The 22,074-nt window shown below is 49.5% G+C and overlaps 2 protein-coding genes across 2 annotated transcripts; both read left to right on the top strand.

Moving 5' to 3' along the window:
* Nucleotides 1-3,269: 3,269 nt before the first annotated feature.
* LOC116501470 (olfactory receptor 14C36-like) lies at nt 3,270-4,205 on the top strand. The gene has a single exon (XM_032207058.1). The coding sequence runs from the start codon at nt 3,270-3,272 to the stop codon at nt 4,203-4,205; it is 936 nt and encodes a 311-aa protein (XP_032062949.1).
* A 9,902-nt stretch (nt 4,206-14,107) lies between these two features.
* LOC116501344 (olfactory receptor 14A16-like) lies at nt 14,108-16,029 on the top strand. The gene is made up of 2 exons (XM_032206860.1): nt 14,108-14,868; nt 15,849-16,029. Exons 1-2 carry the CDS (start codon nt 14,108-14,110, stop codon nt 16,027-16,029), a joined length of 942 nt encoding a protein of 313 aa, XP_032062751.1.
* The last annotated feature ends 6,045 nt before the right edge of the window (nt 16,030-22,074 follow it).

Below are 22,074 nucleotides of genomic sequence, written 5' to 3' on the forward strand. Positions count from 1 at the left end.
TCACTCTCCCTTTCTCTTTTACCTCCCCATTCTCCTCAAGGATATTTACACTGGCTCTTCAAAGTTTTGAATATCCTTGGGATGGTCAAACCAGCACGCTCCTATTGTTTTGTCTCCTGAATGTGTTTCAGGACTACTTAAGAATACCATTCAGATTTCTGTCTGGTGGCAGGAGAGTTTGGAGTGGCAGGGAGTGAGGGAGGATCTGGGCAGGCACCTACAGCTGTCGGCACCACCAGAACTTTGGAACTTCACCCCGAGCAAATGCAGAATCCTAAACAAAAAAATGGTTAAATGCTTGAAAAGGAGGTGTTATCACCCTGGCATTTCCAAAGAGACACATGCCACTGCAGTCTGCTGGGTCTTGGCCTGTGCTTACAGAGCCACAATCAATGCCACTCCAGCCTCTGTGAAAAGCCCTGCAGTCACTCCAACCCCTCTGAAAGACCCTGCAGCTACTACAGCATCTGCAAAATGTCCTGCAGCAACTCCAGCTCTTTTTCTGGGCCCTGTGTCTGAGCCAGAAAACCAAGCTCTGTCTGTATCAGTTGCTCCTCTATGCAAGAAAAAACAATGGATGTGAAAGTCAGTTAGTCAGAAGATGAGGCAGGCTTCAGAAAAGCTGGGCCGTCATGTGAGTAGGAGGACGAAGAGGAAGAAGCCATAAGAGCATCACTAATCACGCGATCCCTATCCCTATGCTGCTCTGGTGCTGGGAGAAACAGCGCCCCTCCCTGGAATTAGAGGGCAGGAAGGCAGATATGGTGGGTACACACTATGTGCCACCCTGTGGTTTTACCTGTGTGACCATGGAGAGGACATGAGAAAGTGGGATGGAAAATCTAGAGGCACGGGTATGTGAGTGGCAAGGAAAAACAGTCACTAAAAGTGGTTCTTAGAGAACTGCTGCTCCAATTTCCAACAGGCTGTCCTACAGACACAGTACTGAATACTATGAGCAGGACTAGAGGGGCTGTGCCTCCAGCCAGGGGGAGGAAGGGGACAGTCGGGTTTATTGGACTGTGGGGATTCGATGGCCTTGCACATCAGACCCACAGAAGTATCAGGAGCTAGTGGGCACCACTGCACAGTGAACCCTAATGCCATCAAGCTACAGAGGGTCGAACCCATTTGTATGTCTGGAGTGACAGGGGGATCCCAACTCTGAACTGTACTGGAGGCTGAAGTGTGTCTAAGTGGCAAAAGCACCCCATTGGCACTAGCCCAGAGACTCTGTGCATCCTTGGAAGAGACTGCTTCAGGAGAGGATAGATATTTCAGGGACCCAAAAGGGTATCGGTGGGCTTGAGGCATAGCTGCCTTGGAGACAGAGGACATTATACTGTTGTCTGCCTTGCCTTGGTCTCTCACAGGACCCTTCTGTTGTGGGGTTGATGAGGGCTGAAGGACAGCTGGTGCCAATCCCTACTACAGCCGTGCACCTGTGTCAGTATAGCAGCAACCGAGTGCACTAACAGAGGCCTATCGTGGCCTGAATAAAGTCCCGCAATGCTGAGTGCTGCCATGCCAGCAGCATGATTCAGACTGCCCTGGAAGAGGAGGAAGCTCCTGAGCACCTGCACTACATCGATGGCATTACTGGGTGGGGTGACAGATCAGAGGGAGTATTAGAGAAAGGGAAGAAAATACTCCAAATTCCTCTGAGAGCTGATTTTGCACGAAAAGAAATTAAGGTCAAGGGACATGCACAAGAGATCCTGATGCCGGCTGGCCAGGGTCAGTGGGACCAATGCTCAGAGACAGGTTGAACATCGGTGAGGGGTTTCTCAACAATTGCATGGTGCATCACTTGCCTTGTACATATTATTATTAATATTATTATAGTTATTGTTATTATTACTATTTTATCTTCATTTTCTGTCTTTTAAAATTTTAAATCATTCATTATTGTCTGCGCCCTTGTGCTTGGTGACACACATCCAGTTTTCCTACACATCACTGTCACCTTCACATTGCCTTTGTCTCCTTGTCCTCACTGCCTCCAGGGTTCTGCTCTAACGAGCTCCAAGGGAGGCTGTGTGAGTGCTGGCCCTCAGGGGGACACTGCAGGAAACTTGCCTCTGACTTGGACTTCTGGAGAGATGTCTTCAATTGTCTCTGAGTGCCTGAGGTTCGTGGGCTCATCAGCAAAGCCCCCAGAGGGGTGATTGCAGTGCCTTGGGCTGGTGCTGTGCTGCTGAGCTGGGCCGGGCTCGTGGGACAGAGAGAGCTCGTGGCAAGAGGGCCGTGGTGCAGAGAGACAGCTGTGCCCAGGAGCAGCTCCTCTGCACAGCGCAGCAGGGCTGGGGGCACTGCCTGCAGAGACAGAGTGCTTAAAGGCAGGCAGAAGTGGCAGGATGCACAGAGCTCACTGGGGGAGAACATTTCCCAGCCCTGAACACAGTAAGTCTGTGGCTGGAGGGCAATGCAGCTGCAGGTCCTGGAGGAAGGAGAAGCCGGGGGTGCAGACAGGGGTGTGCAGGGCTGTGGTGCAGAGCAGGGTCCCTGCTGTACCCCAGGGGCTGTGTGCCAGGGCAGGGCTTGTGCTGCTTGCCAGGCTCAGCACTCAGCCTGCCTGAGGAGCTGCCCAGGGGCTTGGGCAGAAGAAGGGCAGGGCAGGAGCTGCCTGCAAAGAGAAGGCACTTTCTGCACTCTCTGCCTGCCTCTTCCTGCTCTGATTGTGGGGTAGGCTCTATATTAACAGGGTAGTGGGGCAGCCTCTATGTTATCGGCGTAGTTGGATTTGCACTGGTGACTGAGCTTCCTATTGCATTGAATTGAGACACAAACAAGTTAGTGATGCACCTGAGAATATCCCTTCTCTTCTCTCTGCTTACAGACTGCACTAGGGCTTTTCTGAGCTGTTCTTTAGGACTTGCAGACAAGGGGATGTGGTTTTTCAGCACAACCTCTGTGTGCATCCATCCCGCAGGTGAATGCTGCAAGCAGCCAGCAGCTGGGCACCAGGGGATGGACAGAGCAGCCCTCCTGGATGTGCCCTCTGGTTTAGGTGTGCCTCCACAGCAACGACATTAACCATTTCACTGGATTAGAGGTGTCCCACTGGGGACTGATGGGCAGAAGTGGTTGCTGTGTACAGGACGCTCAGCAAACAGAAAGCAGGACTCCAGACAAGGAGATAGACAAAGGTCCTCTTGGAAACGGGTAATGTAAGGTTTTACTGGGAATTTTAGTCAGAGACTTTACTCATAAGAGTTTATACTTTATATTTTCTTTCATTTCGCAGGCTCTATGTCCAAAATCAGCAAATGCCCAACATCAGCTCTGTGAGCGAGTTCCTCCTGCTGGCATTCGCAGACACGCGCGAGCTGCAGCTCCTGCACTTCGTGCTCTTCCTGGGCATCTACCTGGCTGCCCTCCTGGGCAACGGCCTCATCCTCAGCGCCATAGCCTGTGACCACCGCCTCCACACCCCCATGTACTTCTTCCTCCTCAACCTCGCCCTCCTTGACCTGGGATCCATCTCCACCACTCTGCCCAAAGCCATGGCCAATGCCCTCTGGGACACCAGGGCCATCTCCTATCAAGGCTGTGCTGCCCAACTCTTTCTCTTTGCTTTCTTGGTTGGAGCAGAATATTACCTTCTCACTGTCATGGCCTATGACCGCTACGTTGCCATCTGCAAGCCCCTGCACTACGGGAGCCTCCTGGGCAGCAGAGCTTGTGCCCAGATGGCAGCAGCTGCCTGGGGCAGTGGCTTTCTCACTGCTGCCCTGCACACGGCCAACACATTTTCCCTGCCCCTCTGCCAAGGCAATGCTTTGGACCAGTTCTTCTGTGAAATCCCCCAGATCCTCAAGCTCTCCTGCTCAGATGCCTACCTCAGGGAAGCTGGGGAACTTGTTCTTACTGTTTCTTTATGCTTTGGTTGTTTTGTTTTCATTGTTTTCTCCTATGTGCAGATCTTCAGGGCTGTGCTGAGGATGCCTTCTTCTCAGGGCCGGCACAAAGCCTTTTCCACGTGCCTCCCTCACCTGGCTGTGGTCTCCCTCTTTATCAGCACTGTCATGTTTGCCTATCTGAAGCCCCCCTCCCTCTCTTCCCCATCCATGGATCTTATTGTGTCAGTTCTCTACTCAGTTGTTCCTTCATCAGTGAACCCCCTCATCTACAGCATGAGGAACCAGGAGTTCAAGGATGCAGTAAGGAAACTCTTTGGATACATGCTTCTTTGCAATCAATAATGTTTGTGAGTTCCCTGATTATTTCAGGAACTGTGAGGAAAATTTTTGTTACTATATTTCTCTATAAATATTTTCTACATTTTTTTTCTTTTGATTTAAATTATGTTATCCTTAACCTGCTACCTGATTTTCTTATTTCTATTTTTTCATTTATAGTGACCCAGTCATCTAATTATTGAAAGAAGCAGGTTATGTAGAGAAACATAATAAATAAAAAACAAAAACAAAACAAAACAAAACAAAAACATCAGAACTACATTTTATCAGCTGCCATCTCTTCCCATCCCCTCTGGAGCTGGGGTAGAAGCCCCAGCACACAGGAGGGGCTCAGGGCCAAGAGCCCAGCTGCTACATGGAGTTTGGGTGGGGGCTGTTGCTTCTCTGGAGCCATGGCCATGGCCAGCAGCAGGACGTGGCCTTGTCACTGCTGCTCTCTTTTGGCTTTCAGTGTGTTCTCCTGTGCTCTTTTATTCGGATAAGCAGTCAGATCTCATAGGCCTTGGTGACAGTCCTGTTGTCTCTGCAGTGGCATCCCTGTGACTGCAGGCAGCAGCAGGCACTGTGCAGCCCTGGGTTACAGCTGGCCTCCCGCATAGCACCACAGTTACAGGAGGGTCTTGCTCTGGGCAAACCCAGAAGCCTGGACACCTCTCCAAAGCTGCTGCCCGGAATAAAGGCAAGAGGTTGCTCCCTGCTCTTCTGTTTTCTGGGGTTCTAGTGCCGGGTTCTTCACCTGGGGCTCAACAACCCCAAACAGAGCTACAGGCTGGGAGATGAGTAGTTGGAGAGCTGCCTGGCAGAGAAGGACGTGGGAGTACTGGTTGATAGTCGGCTGAATATGAGCCAGCAGTGTGCTCAGGTGGCCAAGAAGACCAACAGCATCCTGGCTTGTATAAGAAGCAGTGTGGCCAGCAGGGCTAGGGAAGTGATTGTCCCCCTGTACTCAGCTCAGGTACTGAGAGGAGAGTGATGTAACCACTTGAGAAGCTAAAGTCAGAAGGAAAACTTGAAGTGACTTGGAGTATTAATGGGCCCCACTGAGGGCTGTTACTAACAAAGCCTCCCCAGGGACATGTTAGGACAGATAATTGGAGGCCATGGTTACAGACAGGCAAAGCACTGTGCTGAGAAAAATCTTGGTTGGTTTTAGTGAAGCAGAAGGGCCAAGGCCTGACCACGGCCACTGGGAGAGGAGACCCTGCACACCCGTGTCTGGCTCAGGGCTAGTCTTGGGGTCTGTGGGATGTGGTGGGTACTGTGATGCTACTAGAAGAACTTCATTTTGACACCTCCTCAGCCCTGCACAGTGTTGCAAGGAAGCAATGCCAACAGTCAGCATGCCAAGCAGGTGCCTTCTGCTGGCCTAGCAGGGCCACTGCCAGATGTCAGCCCAAAAGTGCAGATCCCAGGGAGAAGTCAAGGCTGACCTGCCACCTCCAGACACAAGTGACCTCCCAGTCCCTTTGCGTGACACGTTCCTGCTGCTGCCCTATCAAGTGCAGAGACAGAAGTGACCTCACAGTCCCTGCCACAGTCACATTCCTGCTGCTGGGGCAGGAGATGCTGAGGCAGAGCTGAGCTCCTCAGAGCATTCCCACCCATCTCCTCCTTGTGGCCCACAAGCTGATCAGATCAGGATGAGCAAGAGACTCAAGATAAAGGGAAGCGTCTATAGGCTGTGTTTTGGCTTGAAGGGATACTTTGAGGTCAGGCATAAGAACAGTGGATTCCTGTCAGGGTGTGGAGTAGCATTTAGGTTTGAGGATTAATGTCAGTGATTAAAATAGTGCAAGGGCTTTACATGACTATTTTAAGTCAGTGTTACAGCAAAATCAACATTGCCTGAATGTTCTAACCTCACAGAAATCATTAATTTCTGCTGGCCAAGCTCCTCTTTCCTCCCTCAAATCTCACATCTCTCCTGGCCAGGCTTCTCCTGACTTCCCCATATCAGTCATCTTCTTAGGGGCAGCTTTCTGATGGCTTTCATGATCTCAGAGTATCTGCCTCATATCTGTTGGCTACTCCTTTTTTGAGACTGACATGGCACCTAAGTCAGGATGGAAAAGAACACAAAGGCTGTAGCTGAACCCTGCACAATGTGCCCAGCAGCTCTTGTACCACCTCAAAATTTTGTTTCCTGCCTCCAACTTTTAGATACGGAATGGCTTCTGTGCACCCAGGCTATCTTTTTCCAAACCCTCATGCATGGTTCAGTTTGCCCCAAGCGTCTTGGAGGCAGTGGCCCCCTCTGTGTAGAAAACTGAAAGCAGTCCTAAAGGATGACTTCAGGCAAAAGCTGACACCTCTGTCATGACAACCCCTACCCAAGACCTCTTCCACTATGGGGCCTACCAGGTACTTAGAAGGAGCTGATCTCAGAAACTACATGCACAGCAAGTGCCTTCTGCTGCCCTGTCATGGACACTGGCAGATGTGAGCCTAAAGGCACAGATCCCAGCCAGGAGTCAAGGGTGACCTGTCAGCTACTTCAGAAAGCAGTCACCTCACAGGCCATTTAACAGCCATTCGCTTCCTGCTGGACTTAGTGTTTCTGATACACCACTGAGCTTATAATACCACACCTACAAAACACCCCCTTTTTGGGCCAGGACCTGCCCAGCTAGAAATGATCTGGTGGTGATCCTCCAAGCTCATGGCACACCTGCTGGGCTCCCAGCCTCTCTGACACTCAGGAGCCAGTTCCGTGCCAGTCCTGGGAGGTGCTAGGGCAGGAGGGACCTTGCAGGCAATGTTCCAGCCCCATGCCTGTTGGTGGTCTCTCAGCTCCTAATGCACAGTGGAGATCACACTCAAGTCCAGAAGCCTGAAGCTGGCCTAGGAGACACTCAGGGGAAGCTCCCTTGCAGCCCCAGCCCCAGCTGGTGGTGCTGCTCTGCAGAGCGAGGGGGCTGTTGTGCCGGGGGCATGGGGCACTCTGCAGGGCCATGCTGGGCAGGCTGGGAGGCAGACCCAGCTCATGGGGTCACTGCCATTGCCCCAGGGCTGCAAGGAATCACTCCCCAGGCTCCTTTGCTGGGGTTTATGTGTGCCATGGGTCTGCAGAGCTCTCCTGTGCCTGCTCACACCAGATTGAGCACTTGAGCTCTGCTCAGTCCACCTTGGAGGAGATCCCCCCTTAGGATGGAAGTGCTGCAGTGGAGGCCAGCTGTGCCACTGCCGTGCCCACTGCCTGTCCCTGCCTGCAGTCCCAGCACAGCCCCACAGCAGCACTGGCACCAAGCTGCAGGAGCAGCCGGGCCTGACCCCACCAGCAGGGCTCAGCAGGACAGGGCGGCAGTGGCAAGAGAGCAGCTCTGCATGCCCCAAGCGCTGGTGCTCCCTGGCCGTGCTGCTGGGATGGGACTCTTTTCCTCTACACCCCTGCACACGGGCACTGCCCCTGCAGAGACAGGCCTGGCCTCAGAGGAAGGCTTCTCTCTGTAGATGTCAGAGACTGATTTTTGAAAGTGTGATTTGTGCTTTGGACTGTGGTTGTCAAGCATGTTGTGCTTTATCCTGGCAGACAGCTCAGCACCACATAGCTCATCCTCACCCCCGAAATGATCATGTGTTGAGATAACGACTTTTTGATAGCAAAAGAAAGGAAGAGATGTTGCTGCTGCTGCTGATGATGATGATGATAATGTAGTTTAATAAATTAAGTGATGCACAGTGCAATTGCTCACCACACACTGACCAATACCCAGCCCGTCCCCAAGCAGGGGTCCCCCTGAACCTGGCCAGCCTGCCTCAGGATCTCCTGTGTAGGTCCTTTGACCTTACTTTATTTTACATCAAAATCAGCGGTCGTGGGACTTCATTCAGTCCACAGACGTCCACCATTATCTTCCACTCCCCATTAGAATTTTGCACTGTCCATATGGGACTATTAAAAGGTGAGAGAGCCTTGCTGATCACTCCTTGGCTCTCCAGTCAATGAACCAGGTCATGCAGGGGAATCAGGGAGTCTCTGTTAGTGCAATACTACCCCAGGTGCACTGTTGTGGTAGCGATTGGCACCTGCTCTTCATTGGCCATCAGCACCTCCAGAGCAGAAGGGCCCTGTGAGAGAGTGGGCAAGGTAGACAACTGTTTAAAGGTAAGCCTTTGGATCTTTGAAGTACCCTTTCCTGAAGGAGTCTATACTAAGGATGCACAGAGCTTCTGGGCCAGTCTCAAGGGGTTGCTTTTGCCACTCTTTCCCATTAGACTCACATCAGCCTCCAATACAGTTGACTACTGGGATTCTCCCATCATTCCAGAAATACAATTGGGTTCTGGCCCTTTTAGCTCGATGGCATTACACTACACTGTGCATTGGTGTCCTTTAAAACCTAACACCTGCTGTGGGTCTGATGTGCCAAGCGAGTAATCCTCAAAGTCCAATACACCCAGTTGCCTCCTTCCTCCCCCCGGTTGGAGGTAGAACCCCTCTAGTCCCACTCATAGTATTCATTACTCTGTTTGGAGGACTGCCCACTAGAAACAGGAGCAGCAATTTTCTCAGAAGAACCACTTTTTGTGAATGTTTTTCCTTGTGCTTCATGTATCCATGCCTCTAGGATGGAGGTAGATTTTCCATCCCATTTACTCATGGCTTCTCTGTCGTCACACAGTTAAAACCACAGAGCTGCACGTGGTATGTACCCACTATATCACCTTTCTTGAGTAGAGGGACACTTACACCTGAGAGCTGAGGTATTGGTTCGTACAGGTGGGGAGGAAGATGTATTCTCTTGTAGTTCTTGGACCTACTCAGACAGTTTCTCCATAGACGAGACACAGGTTCATAGGGAAGAAGAGAGACTTTCTTTGTAATGCCATAGCTGGCTAGCCGATTCATCCACCATGGGTTCCTCTTGGTCTTTCCTGGTCATTACTGCCAACGAATTGGCATATGATTATGATGCGCTCTGTACAAACTTCTGTCACATGGGTCATGTGCAGTTGACTTCATCTTTGATCTTTGGACAGCTGTTAGTTTTCTAGGTTTCTACAAATCACCTTCAGCATGGGTAATTCCCTCAGGTACAGGATACCCCTCTGCATGGTGGTCCACTTGCCTGGTTGACATAGAAGATCTTCCTTCAAGGGATACCTTTCTTTCAGGCCTGAGAGTTCCTTGTGCCCTTTTCCACTGGCTTTCTCAATCACCCCTCACCTACAGGAGGATCCCAGCTGCTTGGCTTCCCTGCCCTCTAAATCCAGACTGTTAGCCCCCTTCTCTCAGCACTGGAGCAGCCAGCTGACAATGTGCTCACCGAGATGATGGCTAAAATATTTTCCCATGTCTCGTAGCTTACACTGGGATAGGGATCACATGGTTTCTGATGCTTATATGACCTCTTCTTCTTGGTCATCCTGCTTCCATGATGGCCCAGCTTAGGAGAAACCTGCCTCTTCTTCCTCTTCCTTTCTTGTCTCGGTGCCTGAGTTTCTTTCCTTTCTAAAGAAAAACTGACTTTTACAGCCATTGTTTTCTCTTGCATAAAGAGGCAACCGATACTGGCACAGGCTGGTTCTCTGGCCCAGCCATGGGGCCCATTGCAGGTGCTGGAGTGGCTGCAGGGCCCATCGCTGGAGTTGTTCTGCCTGCAGGGCCTTTTGGATGAGTTGGAGTGGCTGCAGTGCCTATCGCAGGTTTGGGAGTAGCTATAGGGCCTGTCACGAGTGTCAATTTAACTTTGGGCCCACCTCAGGAGCTGGAGTGCCTGCAGGGCCTGTTGCAGGGTTTGGAGTGGCTTTGGACAGGCCATATGCCTGTCCTGGAGGAGAAGGGGGAGGTGCAGGAGAAAGGGAGAGGGAAGAAGTGGTGAAATACCCCCACTGTCCATCCCAGTTCCACCCACCCTGCATAGGTTTACTCCCCAAGGAGAAAAGGCAAAGAGTTTAAAAGAGTGTAATTCTAAATAATTTCTAAGAGATGAAGAGATGGTTCCTGAGGTATGGAGGCAGCAATTATTTTATCCTGTCATAAGTCAGCGTTATCCAATACAGCAAAACAGTAACCTTAAACCAGCCCCCAGAACTGATAAAGAGCACACCATGGATGACAATTAGTAATGTGCTGTACAACACAATTCTGAAAACAAGCACCACAGACCCCAGATCAAAAATATCAATACTGTGATCAGCAACTGGTAAACTGATCTAATGCTTTTAACAATTTACTTTTAAAACGCTGTGGTCAGATCTGTCATCTCAACCTTTGTGCTCCATGCTAGGCACCAAAAAGCCTTGCTGTGGTTTGACCCAGCAGGCAGCTCAGAACTGTACAGATATTCATCCAATGGACTGCAGGAGAGAAGAGGGAGAAAAAAAAAAAAAAAAAGTAAAAGTTTATGAGTTGATATTAAAGCAGATTAATAGGACACAAAGGAAATAATGATAACAACAACAATAGCAATAAATTGTTATTATATATTTCATTATTATTATTATTATTATTATTATTATTATTATTATTATTATTATTATTATTATTATTATTATTATAGACACAGATATAATTATTATTATGGCCTGGAACATCAGACCCACAAAATGTATCAGGCTGTACTAGACACCAGTGCACAGTGTACCCTAATGCCATCAAGCTAGAAAGAGGTCCACCTGTATATCTGGAGTGACAGGGGGATCCCAAAAGTTAACTGTACTGGAGGCTGAAGTGAGTCTAACTGGGAAGGAATGGCCAAAGCACCCCATTGGGACTGGCCCGGAGGCTACGTGCGTCCTCGACATAGGCTGCTTCAGGAGAGGGAATTTCAAAGTTCCAAGGTGGGGCTTTGACATAGCTGCCTTGGAGACAAAGGACATGAACCAGTTGTCTACCTTGCTTGGCCTTCCACAGAACCCTTCTGTTGGGGGTTTGCTGAGGGGTGAAGAACAGCAGGTGACAATGGCTACCATGGTGGCGCACCTGAGGCAGCGTCACGCTAACCGAGACTCCCTGATTGCCATCCATGAGCTGGGTCATCAACTGGAGAGCCAAGGTGTAGATGTAGAGCTTGGGAGCGTAGTTTAGTGATGGACTTGTCAGCACTAAGGTAAAGTTGCCTGACCTGGGTGACACGTCCCAGAGTAGTGTCAGGCACAATGCAATTCTTTTTGCCTTCTGCATCTACAGCACAGGAAGTAGGATTTTTCCCTGCTCTATTGACTGGGCAGCTCTTTTCACTTTACTCAGTTTAGGTTTGTGTGGCTGGAGGGGGACAATTTCCCAAAAGAAGCCAAGCTCATGGGTACAGCTACAGCCACAGGAAGATTTTTTTTTTCACTTTTCACCCTGAGTTTTCCACAGAAGACCAAAGAGAGACCATGGATGTCCAGTTGTCTACTAAGATTCATTTAGAATTTCTCAGGATCAAACAGTCATTTCAAATTTATTTTATTTTATTTTATTTTATTTTATTTTATTTTATTTTATTTTATTTTATTTTATTTTATTTTATTTTATTATTTTTTATATTTTCCCTGATTATCTTAGAAAGCTTTTCATGTGCTGAACTGTGCTACAGTTACAGGGACAAAGACTACTGCTGGCAGTGGAGGTGTCAGACCTCCAGACTGTTTTTCTTCCCAATGAAAGTCTCCAAAGAAGTCCCCCTGGATCAATAGCAATAGGAGAATGATGCTCAAAACTGAAATGCAGTAAAATTCAGCCTTTAAAACAAAAAAATATTTGTATTAGCTGCTTTTTTGAAATCTTCTTCCTTAACTACTTCATGCAAGCTCTGCCATTAGCTGTACAAGTCTTGAAGTCATGAAGAAAACTATGGAAGAGATGTCAGGAGTTTCTGCATTTTAATGAGTACCATGGTGTATTTTGGTCTGATGCTATGACGCTCAGGTACTGAGAGGAGAATAATGCAACTGCTAGAGAAAGTGAAGTCAGGAGGAAAAGCTGAAGTGACTTGGAGTATTAATGGGCCCCACGGAGGGCTGTTACTAATGAAGCCTCCCCAGGGCCATGTTAGGGCAGATAATTGGAGGCCATGGTTAAAGACAGGCAAAGGCACTGTGCTGAAAAAAGTCTTGTATTCTTCTAATGAAGGAGAAGAGGCCTCATCCCTGGAAGTGGGAGGGGAGATCCTGCACTCCGACATCTGTGTCAGGGCTCTTCCTGGGGTCTGTGGGATGGGGTGGGCAGTGTGATGCCATGAGAAGAGCAGTGGTATGAAACTTCTGAGGTTCTGTACAACGTTGAAATGAATCAATGAGGCCCCATCACAATGATTTTAACATATCTCCTCCTAAGCTGTAGCCAAAGGGGCAGCTATGGCTGTTGTCTCTGTTCCTCAGGCCTATGAGGACACAGCTTCTCATTAAAGCACCAGGGCCTCATTGCCTCCTTGCCACCACCCATGAACCAGGCAGGGCTCGTACCATTCTCCTCACTTGGCCATGCACATCCCCATCTCCTACTGACCAGGAAGCGTCCTGTGGAAGATGTGAAGGGAAAGGATCTTCCTTCCCAGAGGACAGGGGTCAAGGCCTGGCCCTTGTGCTTGGTGACACACATCCAGTTTGTCTATACCTCAGTGTCACCTTCACATTGCCTTTATCTCCTTGTCCTCACTGCCTCCAGGGTTCTGCTCTAACGAGCTCCAAGGGAGGCTGTGTGAGTGCTGGCCCTCAGGGGGACACTGCAGGAAACTTGCCTCTGACTTGGACTTCTGGAGAGCTGTCTTCAATTGTCTCTGAGTGCCTGAGGTTTGTGGGCTCATCAGCAAAGCCCCCAGAGGGGTGATTGCAGTGCCTTTGGTTGGTGCTGTGCTGCTGAGCTGGGCCGGGCTCATGGGACAGAGAGAGCTCGTGGCAAGAGGGCCGTGGTGCAGAGAGACAGCTGTGCCCAGGAGCAGCTCCTCTGCACAGCGCAGCAGGACTGGGGGGCTCTGACCGCAGCTGGCACACAGAGAGGAGAGGAGAGAAGGAGAGGGGGCTTGGAGGCAGCTGGTTGTGGGAGGATGCTGAGAGCTGCCTGCAGGAGAAACCTGCACAGCCCTTGACAAGGTAAGTGTCTGGCTGCAGGGCCATGCAGCTGCAGGTCCTGGAGGGGTCTCCTCCTGCTGGGTCTTGTTTCTGGGAGGGCAGTGGGCGATGCAGTAGGCTTTGAGAGTCCTGCTGGGTTGCACTGCGAGGTGAGGAATTCTGGCAGAAACCTCTTGTATAGCCATAGGCCAGGTCTCCCTGGTCTGCCCAGAACACCCTGCTCGAGCAGACCATGTCAGGCTCTCTGTCAGCTGCCTCATAGGTCTTGCAGTCATAGAAAAGAAGACAAGCTCACAAGCTCCATCTGGCTTTCTGTGGCGCTCCTCCCTCAGCAGCCTTCTCCAGTGTCTTCTCCGTTTTTTCAGGGAAACAGTCTAACGGGATGGTCCTGCAACTCACATAGGGGTGACACAGGGCAGCTAAGAACAGGACTGCTGGGCAGAGCTGCTCTGCTTGATCTTCACCAAGGGACACTCCCACAGGGTATCAAGAGGAATGCACAGGAAATTTGAGGACATTCAGCAACCCAATTCCTATCCTAAGCATTGCAGGGCCTACTGGGATAGAATAAAGCAAACAAAATCCCTACAGCTCAGCTCTGCACTCAGCTGAGTTGTTTGCAACAACTAACAAGTAGAAGGCACTTGAGGTTCCCTCATGTTCCTGCTTTCCTCCTACTGCACAGGAGGAAGGAACTCTAGGGAGCCCACAACTGCCCATTCTTCCAGTGTCACTCTCAGCTAGCACCAGCCACAGCTCAAGGAAGAGAGCTGCAGAAAATGTCTTCACATACTGAGGCTTGCTCTGGGGTGTACTCTAAGGCTTGCAATAGTTCTTCCACAAAGAAATCTTTTTTAACTTTTTCTACCATTTTCTCTCAAACAGGCAGCCGTGTTCAATGTCAGAAAATGCCCAACATCAGCTCTGTGAGTGAGTTCCTCCTGCTGGCATTCGCAGACACGCGCGAGCTGCAGCTCCTGCACTTCGCGCTCTTCCTGGGCATCTACCTGGCTGCCCTCCTGGGCAACGGCCTCATCCTCAGCGCCGTAGCCTGCCACCACCGCCTCCACACCCCCATGTACTTCTTCCTCCTCAACCTTGCCCTCCTCGACATGGGCTGCATCTCCACCACTCTGCCCAAAGCCATGGCCAATGCCCTCTGGGACACCAGGGACATCTCCTATCAAGGATGTGCTGCACAGGTCTTTTTCTTTCTGTTCTTTATATCAGCAGAATATTTTCTTCTCACTGCCATGGCCTACGACCGCTACATTGCCATCTGCAAGCCCCTGCACTACGGGAGCCTCGTGGGTAGCAGAGCTTGTGCCCAGATGGCAGCAGCTGCCTGGGGCAGTGGCTTTCTGTATAGTATCCTGCACACGGCCACTACATTTTCCCTGCCCCTCTGCCATGGCAATGCTGTGGACCAGTTCTTCTGTGAAGTTCCCCAGATCCTCAAGCTCTCCTGCTCAGATGCCTACCTCAGGGAAGTTGGGCCACTTGTGTTTAGTATTTCTTTAGTATTTGTTTGTTTTGTTTTCATTGTTTTCTCCTATGTGCAGATCTTCAGGGCAGTGCTGAGGATGCCCTCTGAGCAGGGCAGGCACAAAGCCTTTTCCACGTGCCTCCCTCACCTTGCCGTGGTCTCCCTGTTTGTCAGCACTGGCATATTTGCCTACTTGAAGCCCCCCTCAATCTCTTCCCCATCCCTGGACCTGGTGATGGCTGTTCTATACTCAGTGTTGCCTCCAGCAGTGAATCCCCTCATTTACAGCATGAGGAACCAGGAGCTCAAACATGCAGTGAGGAAACTATTTTATACCTCTTCCTTCAGTATTAACAATGTGCATAAAATACTAATAGGATTTCTGCAAACAAACACTCTTAATGCAAATTCTTGAAAGTAATTTTCTTTATTATTATTTCTTATAATTTGTGGCTTTGATTTAATGTTATTCTAAGCCTCCTAATTATTATTTTATTATTATTATTATGAAGTCAATAATTTCAAATACCTTTACAGTCAGTATTCTTGTTTAAATAAAACAAAAATGAAACTGGGACAATTTCATTAGTCTCTACTGCAGTCTGTTCCCATCGCCAGTGCCTCCAGCAGTGAACCCACTCATCTAAAACGTGAGGAACCTGGAACTAACGGTTGCAGTGAGGACACTGATTGAATACATATTCTTCAGCTTCGTTGACTATAACAATAAGCTTATAATCAGAAACACCTATTTTTTAAAAACTTTAAGATACTTTTTTTTTTTCTTTTTATTTGTCTATGTTGTTATTTTCATTAGCTATTGTTTCAGATATAAATAATATTAATCTTAACCTCCTACTTCTTAAAGATTTACCTATAGAACCAGGCTTCCTGTGTAGATAAACACAATAAGGAATCCAGAAGAAATTCATTGTTCTGAGCTGCCATCTCTTCCTATCCCCTCTGGAGCTGGGGGAGCACTTGTTGGGGCACTTGTGTTTTAGTATTTCTTTAGCCTTTAGTTGTTTTGTTTTCATTGTGCTGTCCTATGTGCAAATCTTCAGGGCAATGCTGAGGATACCCTCTGAACAAGGCCGGCACAAAGCCTTTTCCACGTGCCTCCCTCACCTGGCCATGGTCTTCCTCTTTCTCAGCACTTCCACGTTTGCCTACCTGAAGCCCGCTTCCATCTCTTCCCCATCTCTGGACTTGGTGGTGTCACTTTTGTACTCAGTGGTGCCTCCAGCAGTGAACCCCCTCATCTACAGCATGAGGAACCAGGAACTCAAGGTTGCAGTGAGGAAACTGTTTCTATATGTGCTTCTTAAGCATCAGTGCTGTTAACATTATTGTTATTTGTATCATATCATTTTTTGTACTTAGTATTATTATCATATTGTAATAACAATAATAATCCTTTAAATGCTACCATTCTATTTTAAGTAACTGACGAGAGATTTTCATTTCATTTTTCATTTTGATTATTTTCATAACTTTTGACATTGTTTTAATTTATTAAGTAATTTATTTACTTTGACTATGTCTTCTAATCAATCATATTGAACTAGGCTTCCTCTGTAAGTACAGACAATAAAGAAGACAGCATAAATTCATTGGACTCAGTATCCCTCTCTTCCCATCTCCTCTGATTCTGGGGGAGCAGCCCCAGCATGCAGGAGAGGCTCAGGGCCAAGAGGCTCACCGCCCGCTGGGCTCTGCCTCTCTGCTGCTTTCGGGTTGGGGCTGCTGCTTCCCTGGAGCCATGGCCATGGCCAGCAGCAGGACGTGGTCTTGTCACTGCTACTCCCTTTGGCTTCCTCATTGTTCTCTTGTGCTTTCACATTCAACTAAATCTTCAGATCTCATGTATCTTGCTGTCTGTACAGTGGTATCTCTTTCATTGCACAGCTCTTCCAAAGCTGGTGCTAGGAATATACCCAAGGAACTGCTGCATGAACGGGCCCCGTACATCTCTGGGCTTCACCATGGATCAGAATTTCAGAGTGCTCAGTGTAGTGCTGGACTGGGAACTCTCTTCTTGGCTGGCCATGGCTCAGCAAACAATAACTGGCCTTGACTGGCCTGGAACTGTCCCGGTGGTGCTTAGTCTGATGGCAAATGGCATGCTGGAGAGGAATGTGGAGCTGCTCTGTGGCTGGGCCAGGCCTCTTGTGCTGGCCTGGGGAGCGGGGCTGCCCCTGCGGGGCACAGGCACTGTGTGCTGGGGATCTGCCAGGCAAGAGAGCAGGGCTCCTGCAGCTTCACAGACCTCCATCTCTTGAGCCGGGTCTGGCCCCAGCGTGGGGACTGCTGGGGAGGCCCAGAGCTGCCTTTGAGGCAGCAGCTGCGGTGCCTTGCAAGGGGCTGGGGCTGTGGTGGCCGTGCCCAGAGCCCTGCAGCAGCCTGTGGTGGGCACTGCCCAGGGGCCAGCACAGCCTGGGCTGCTGGGCTGGGCTGGGGAGAGGGCAGGGAGGTGGGGAGAGGTGGGCAGGGGCTGGGCTGGACTGGGCAGTGCCCAGCAGAGGGCAACAGCAGAGTCAGGGAGCAGTGGCAGCATGCAGGGAAGGGCTCCCAGCAGGACTTGGTGCTGCAGAGCCAGGGCTGCACCAAGGGAGCCCAGAGCTGCAGGGGAAGGGGAGAGGAGGCTGAAGGCCAGGGCGGCTGCTGCAGGGGCAGGGAGCTCAGCATGGCCCTTGCAGCCCCCTGCCCTGGGCCTGCCTCTGCCCTTGGGCTCGGACCCGGCCTTGGCTCTGCTGGCAGGATCGCTCTTGGCATGCACTTCCTGGCCTCCCCTCACCTGTGCACAGCTGCTGCCCACTCAGGCTGCTGCCACAAACGTGTCCTCACCAGCAGCACCACCCCTTGGGCTGCTTCTTCTGGCCTCCCCCAGCCCACTGCCTTCACTCCTTGTCTCTGCTGGGCCCCACCTTCCACACCCAAATATGTCCCTTGGCTGTTGGCTTCCTTTCCCCTGCCCTGTGGGAATGCCAAGCCAGGGTGGACAGGTTACCATTAGATGTGGTGGTGCTTGTGTAATTCACATTGGTGATGGCACAAATGACGGTTCCTTCACCAGTGATGCACATCCTTCTTCATGTTAGGCCAAAATCAACGTCCTTCTCTCTCTGCTTTTCCCCATGGATGAACTGCATTAGGTCTCCTTGATTAGTCTGAGGCCCAATACAATGCCTTTTGACTTCTGCTACTCCAGCACAATACCGATGACTTTCCCTTACTCTGTGCATTGACCTGATGGGGCATCTCATATTTTACTCTTTCATTCCCATAGTTGGAAGGGGATGGATTCCCAAAGTGCGGCAAGCTGATGGGTTGTATCCTAGCTATTTGACATTTCATGTTCTTGACTCTTGCAACATGAATTTGCTGCAGACGTTCCAGGACGGTAAACGGATGCTCAGCTGTCTACTAGGAACAAAGGAGAGTATCCTGGGTTCCCAATGGCCATTTCAATTTTAGGTCAATCTCAGGAATGCACTGAAGAAGGGGTGTTGTCTTTGAAGAGGTTTCTTGTGCTGGGCTGGACTGTAGTTGCAGGGATAAAGACCGATGCCGGTAGCAGAGGTGCCCTGGGAACTCCACCTGGCTCCAACTGAATCCCCCAAAGGGCTCTGGTCTCTCCTGCAGGCTCTTTCTGACAGCTGCAAATCCAGGGAACTACTTCAAATACAACTGGGTCTCTGGCGGGTTTCCCTGATTGCTTAAGGTCAGACAGCAAAGCTCTGCCTCAATACCCAGTAATTTCGTTAGTACTTAACTAATAGAGCAATTACTCATCACTTCAAATGATTCAATCTCTTCCACGAAATGTCACACAGTGTAGTTTATACCATGAAGAAATGTGAATTTTCAGGATGTATTTTCATCGCAGGAGAAGAAATACTGGTGTTCATCTGTAGTTGCATTGTCCTCTCATAGTCTGTCACGATGTGCTCCCTCATCTTCCAGGCACATCCACAAGTTTTGATTAAACAGACAATGCTCAATGTAGCTTTTCCAGATGCCTGTCTGCACCTATGCACTTCCCATGGTTCTGGTTTGCCCTCCTCTTCATCTGATCATTCAGACTGCTCTCACTGACCCAGTTGCTGCTTTGAGCTTCAGGTAGAAGCAGCCCAGCTTGCCCATCTATCAGCAGCCTGTAATTCTTTTCCTTAGCAAGAACCTCATACTTCATCATTGAAGTCATATGGTATAGATCAATGCTAATACTATTGTTCATAATTTCATATCGATCACTATAAAATACTTCTTGTACATTCAATCTTTTGGGAAGGTAAACCTCAGAGAAGGAATAGAAGATGAGAAGGTTGTTTTATTATTTTATTTTATTTTATTTTATTTTATTTTATTTTATTTTATTTTATTTTATTTTATTTTATTTTATTTTTATTTTAAATTGCTGCATGTTTTCATTTTCTTTGCTTGGAAATTTAAAAGACCCTTCTGCACCTGTGTACAGCCACATCTCTTAGGAAAGCAGGTAGAAGCTGCTGCAAAGGGGCCGTAGCATCCAGCTGCAGCCTTGAGTGAAGTCTGGTGTAAGGAAATGAGAAGCAAGCACCAGGTGGCCATTGAGAGAAATGGCAGGGCTGGGGTGGTGAGGAGCAAGGCTGTCCATGCAGTGTCAGACCTCCAGAGTCTCCTTTTCCTCCCCAAGCACATCTCCGAAGGAGACACCCTGGATCAATACCAATTAGAGAGTAGTACCTCAAACTGAAATTCAACTAAAAGCATCCTTTAAGATGAGAAGAGGTTTTTATTAGGTGCTTTATGCAATCTTCCTCCTTAAATATACCATGAAAACTCTCCAAATAGTTGTACAAGTCTTGAAGTCCTGGACAAAAATACAGAGGAGATGCTAGGAGTTTCTTCCTTCTAATGAGGTCCATGCTGTATTTTGGTGCTGAGCCTGTGACGCTCAGGTACTGAGAGGACAATGATGTAACCGCTTGAGCAAGTAAAGTCAGAAGGAAAAGTTGAAGTTACTTGGAGTATTAATGGGCGCCACTGAGGGTTATTACTAAGACAACCTCCCCAGAGACTTTTTAGGGCAGATAATTGGAGGCCATGATTACAGACAGGCAAAGGCACTGTGCTGAGAAAGGTCTTTGTTTGCTTTGATAAAGCAGAAGGGCCAAAGCCTGCCACCAGCTACTGGGAGAGAAGATCCTCCTCCCCCACGTCTGGCTCAGGGCTTTTCCTAGGGATCTGTGGGATGTGGTGGGCAGTGTGATGCCATGAGAAGAACAGCGGTATGACAATTCCAAGCTGATGCACAGGGTTGAAAGAAATCAATGAGGCCCCATCACAATGAATATAGCATATCTCCTTATAAGCTCTAGCCAAGGTGACAAAAACCTTAGGGCTGTTGAGGCCTTCCACTTTTACCAGCACTCTCTGCCTTCTCCTCAGCAGGCTTTCCTATTTTGTCCCACACTTCCCCCTATTTCCTTGACGTCTGCAGACACCCATCTCTGTTCAACATCTTGCTCTCATTTTTTGCTTTCACCCATGTCTCCTCATCCCTCACCAGCTGTTCCTTGAAACACAAAGCCAGGGTCTGATCAGAGGGTGACCTCTGGCACCACAGCACGACCCTTTGAGGGACATTTCTTCCTCCTCGTGGACAACGTGTAACTTCCAAAGTATACTCCATGGACATTTTTCTCTCCTGCTCTTTGCTACTACCACAGAAAGCTCCACCAGGGTGGAAACTACTCCTGAAGTAGGCATCCCAACCCAGCAGGCTCCTTGTGGCCTCTCAGCCAAGCAGACGCAAGTCAACTCAGCAGCAGCTTCCAAGCCAGGGGCCTGCTGCTGGCCTTGCAGCTTCTTGGCTACACACAACCAAGCCTTGTGCCTGCTGCTGCCCACTCATGGACTCAAGCAGAAGGGACAGGACAACCCATCTGGGGGCCTTCTTTCTGCCTGGGTCCTCCTGGGTGTGTAGGCAGAGGGGATCCCCCAGTCAGCATGCCAAGCAGGTGCCTTGTGCTGGCCTAGCAGGGCCACTGCCACATGTCAGCCCAAAAGTGCAGCTCCCAGGGAGAAGTCAAGGCTGACCTGCCACCTCCAGACACAAGTGACCTCCCAGTCCCTTTCTGTGACACGTTCCTGCTGCTGCCCTATCAAGTGCAGAGACAGAAGTGACCTCACAGTCCCTGCCACAGTCACATTCCTCGTGCTGGGGCAGGAGATCCTGAGGTAGGGTTCATAGGATTCCCACCCATCTCCTCCTTGTGGCCCACAAGCTGATCAGACCCATGGCCCCTCACATTCATCTTTGAATGCCAAGCAACTGCACAGCAGCCTCACAGTTCTTCTCCTGCAACAAGGGGCCAAGCACCTGAAGTTAAGGTTGTGGAGAGGGGCTGAAGGTGATGAGGTTAATGCACAGGAACAGGGGCTTTGGGTGTTAGGTGTTCATGTATGGCATTAGGGAACAAGGCTCACCTTTCTGAGTTAGAGTTTAGGCAAAATTTTAGTGGAAGACTTTTGTGTGCTGCCTGGGGTGTCAAGCCTGTGGTTAAATTATTGGCAAGCTTTGCGATTTACGATTTTGTTCAGGTCTGCCTAGAAGTCCAGGGTTAAAGAGAGCCTTTTAATGCTAGTGTTAAGGTCAGGGATCAGGGTGAGCAATAGAGGAAAGTTAAGGGAAAGAGGCTATGGGCTGAGTTTTGACTTCAAGGGAATCTTTGAGTTCAGACATTGGAGTAGTGGATTCCTGTCAGGGTGTGGAGCAGCATTTAGATTTGCGACTTAAGGTTACTGATTGAAAGTGGGGAAGGGCCGCATATGACTGTTTTAGGTCACGGTTACAGCAGCATCAGCATAACCTGAACCAATTTACCTCTACAAAATCCTTAATTTCTGCTGGCCAAGCCCTTATTCCCTCCCCCAAATCTCACATCTCTCCTGTCCAGCCTTATCCTGACCTCCCCATATCAGACATCTCATTGGGATCAGCTTTCTGATGGATTTCATGATCTCAGAGTATCCATCACACCTCTGTTGGCTGCTCTATTTCTGAGAAAAGCACCACTTAAGACACGATGGAAAAGGACACAAAAGTCCATCAGAGCACCCTGCACAATGTGCCCAGCAGCTCTGCAGTGCCACAAAAGTACGGTTCCTGCCTACAAGTTTTCTTTCCAGAATGGCTCCTATGGCTCCAGGGTAACTTTTCCCAGGCACTACGTTCCCCAGGCCACACCACTCTTGCCCGCAGGCCCAATGTGCCTCTCCAAGCCTCCCCTCTTCCCCTGCAGTAGTGGCACCTCATCGCAGCAGGTTGGTGCATCTCCAGGCTCAGGGGTGTTTCCTGAGGGCCTGCCCTGTGTGGGGAGTGGTGTGGAGGAAGAGAGCAAG

The sequence above is a fragment of the Aythya fuligula genome, chromosome W (genome assembly GCF_009819795.1).
Source record: "Aythya fuligula isolate bAytFul2 chromosome W, bAytFul2.pri, whole genome shotgun sequence".
In the NCBI taxonomy this organism is placed as follows: domain Eukaryota; kingdom Metazoa; phylum Chordata; class Aves; order Anseriformes; family Anatidae; genus Aythya; species Aythya fuligula.

Excerpts from the sequence above, each read along its gene's own strand:
- LOC116501470 (XM_032207058.1), top strand. The coding sequence starts at position 3,270 with ATGCCCAACATCAGCTCTGTGAGCGAGTTCCTCCTGCTGGCATTCGCA.
- LOC116501344 (XM_032206860.1), top strand. The coding sequence starts at position 14,108 with ATGCCCAACATCAGCTCTGTGAGTGAGTTCCTCCTGCTGGCATTCGCA. Across the intron at positions 14,869-15,848 it reads CTGTTTGTCAGCACTGGCAT|GTTTGCCTACCTGAAGCCCG; the intron begins ATTTGCCTACTT and ends CAGCACTTCCAC.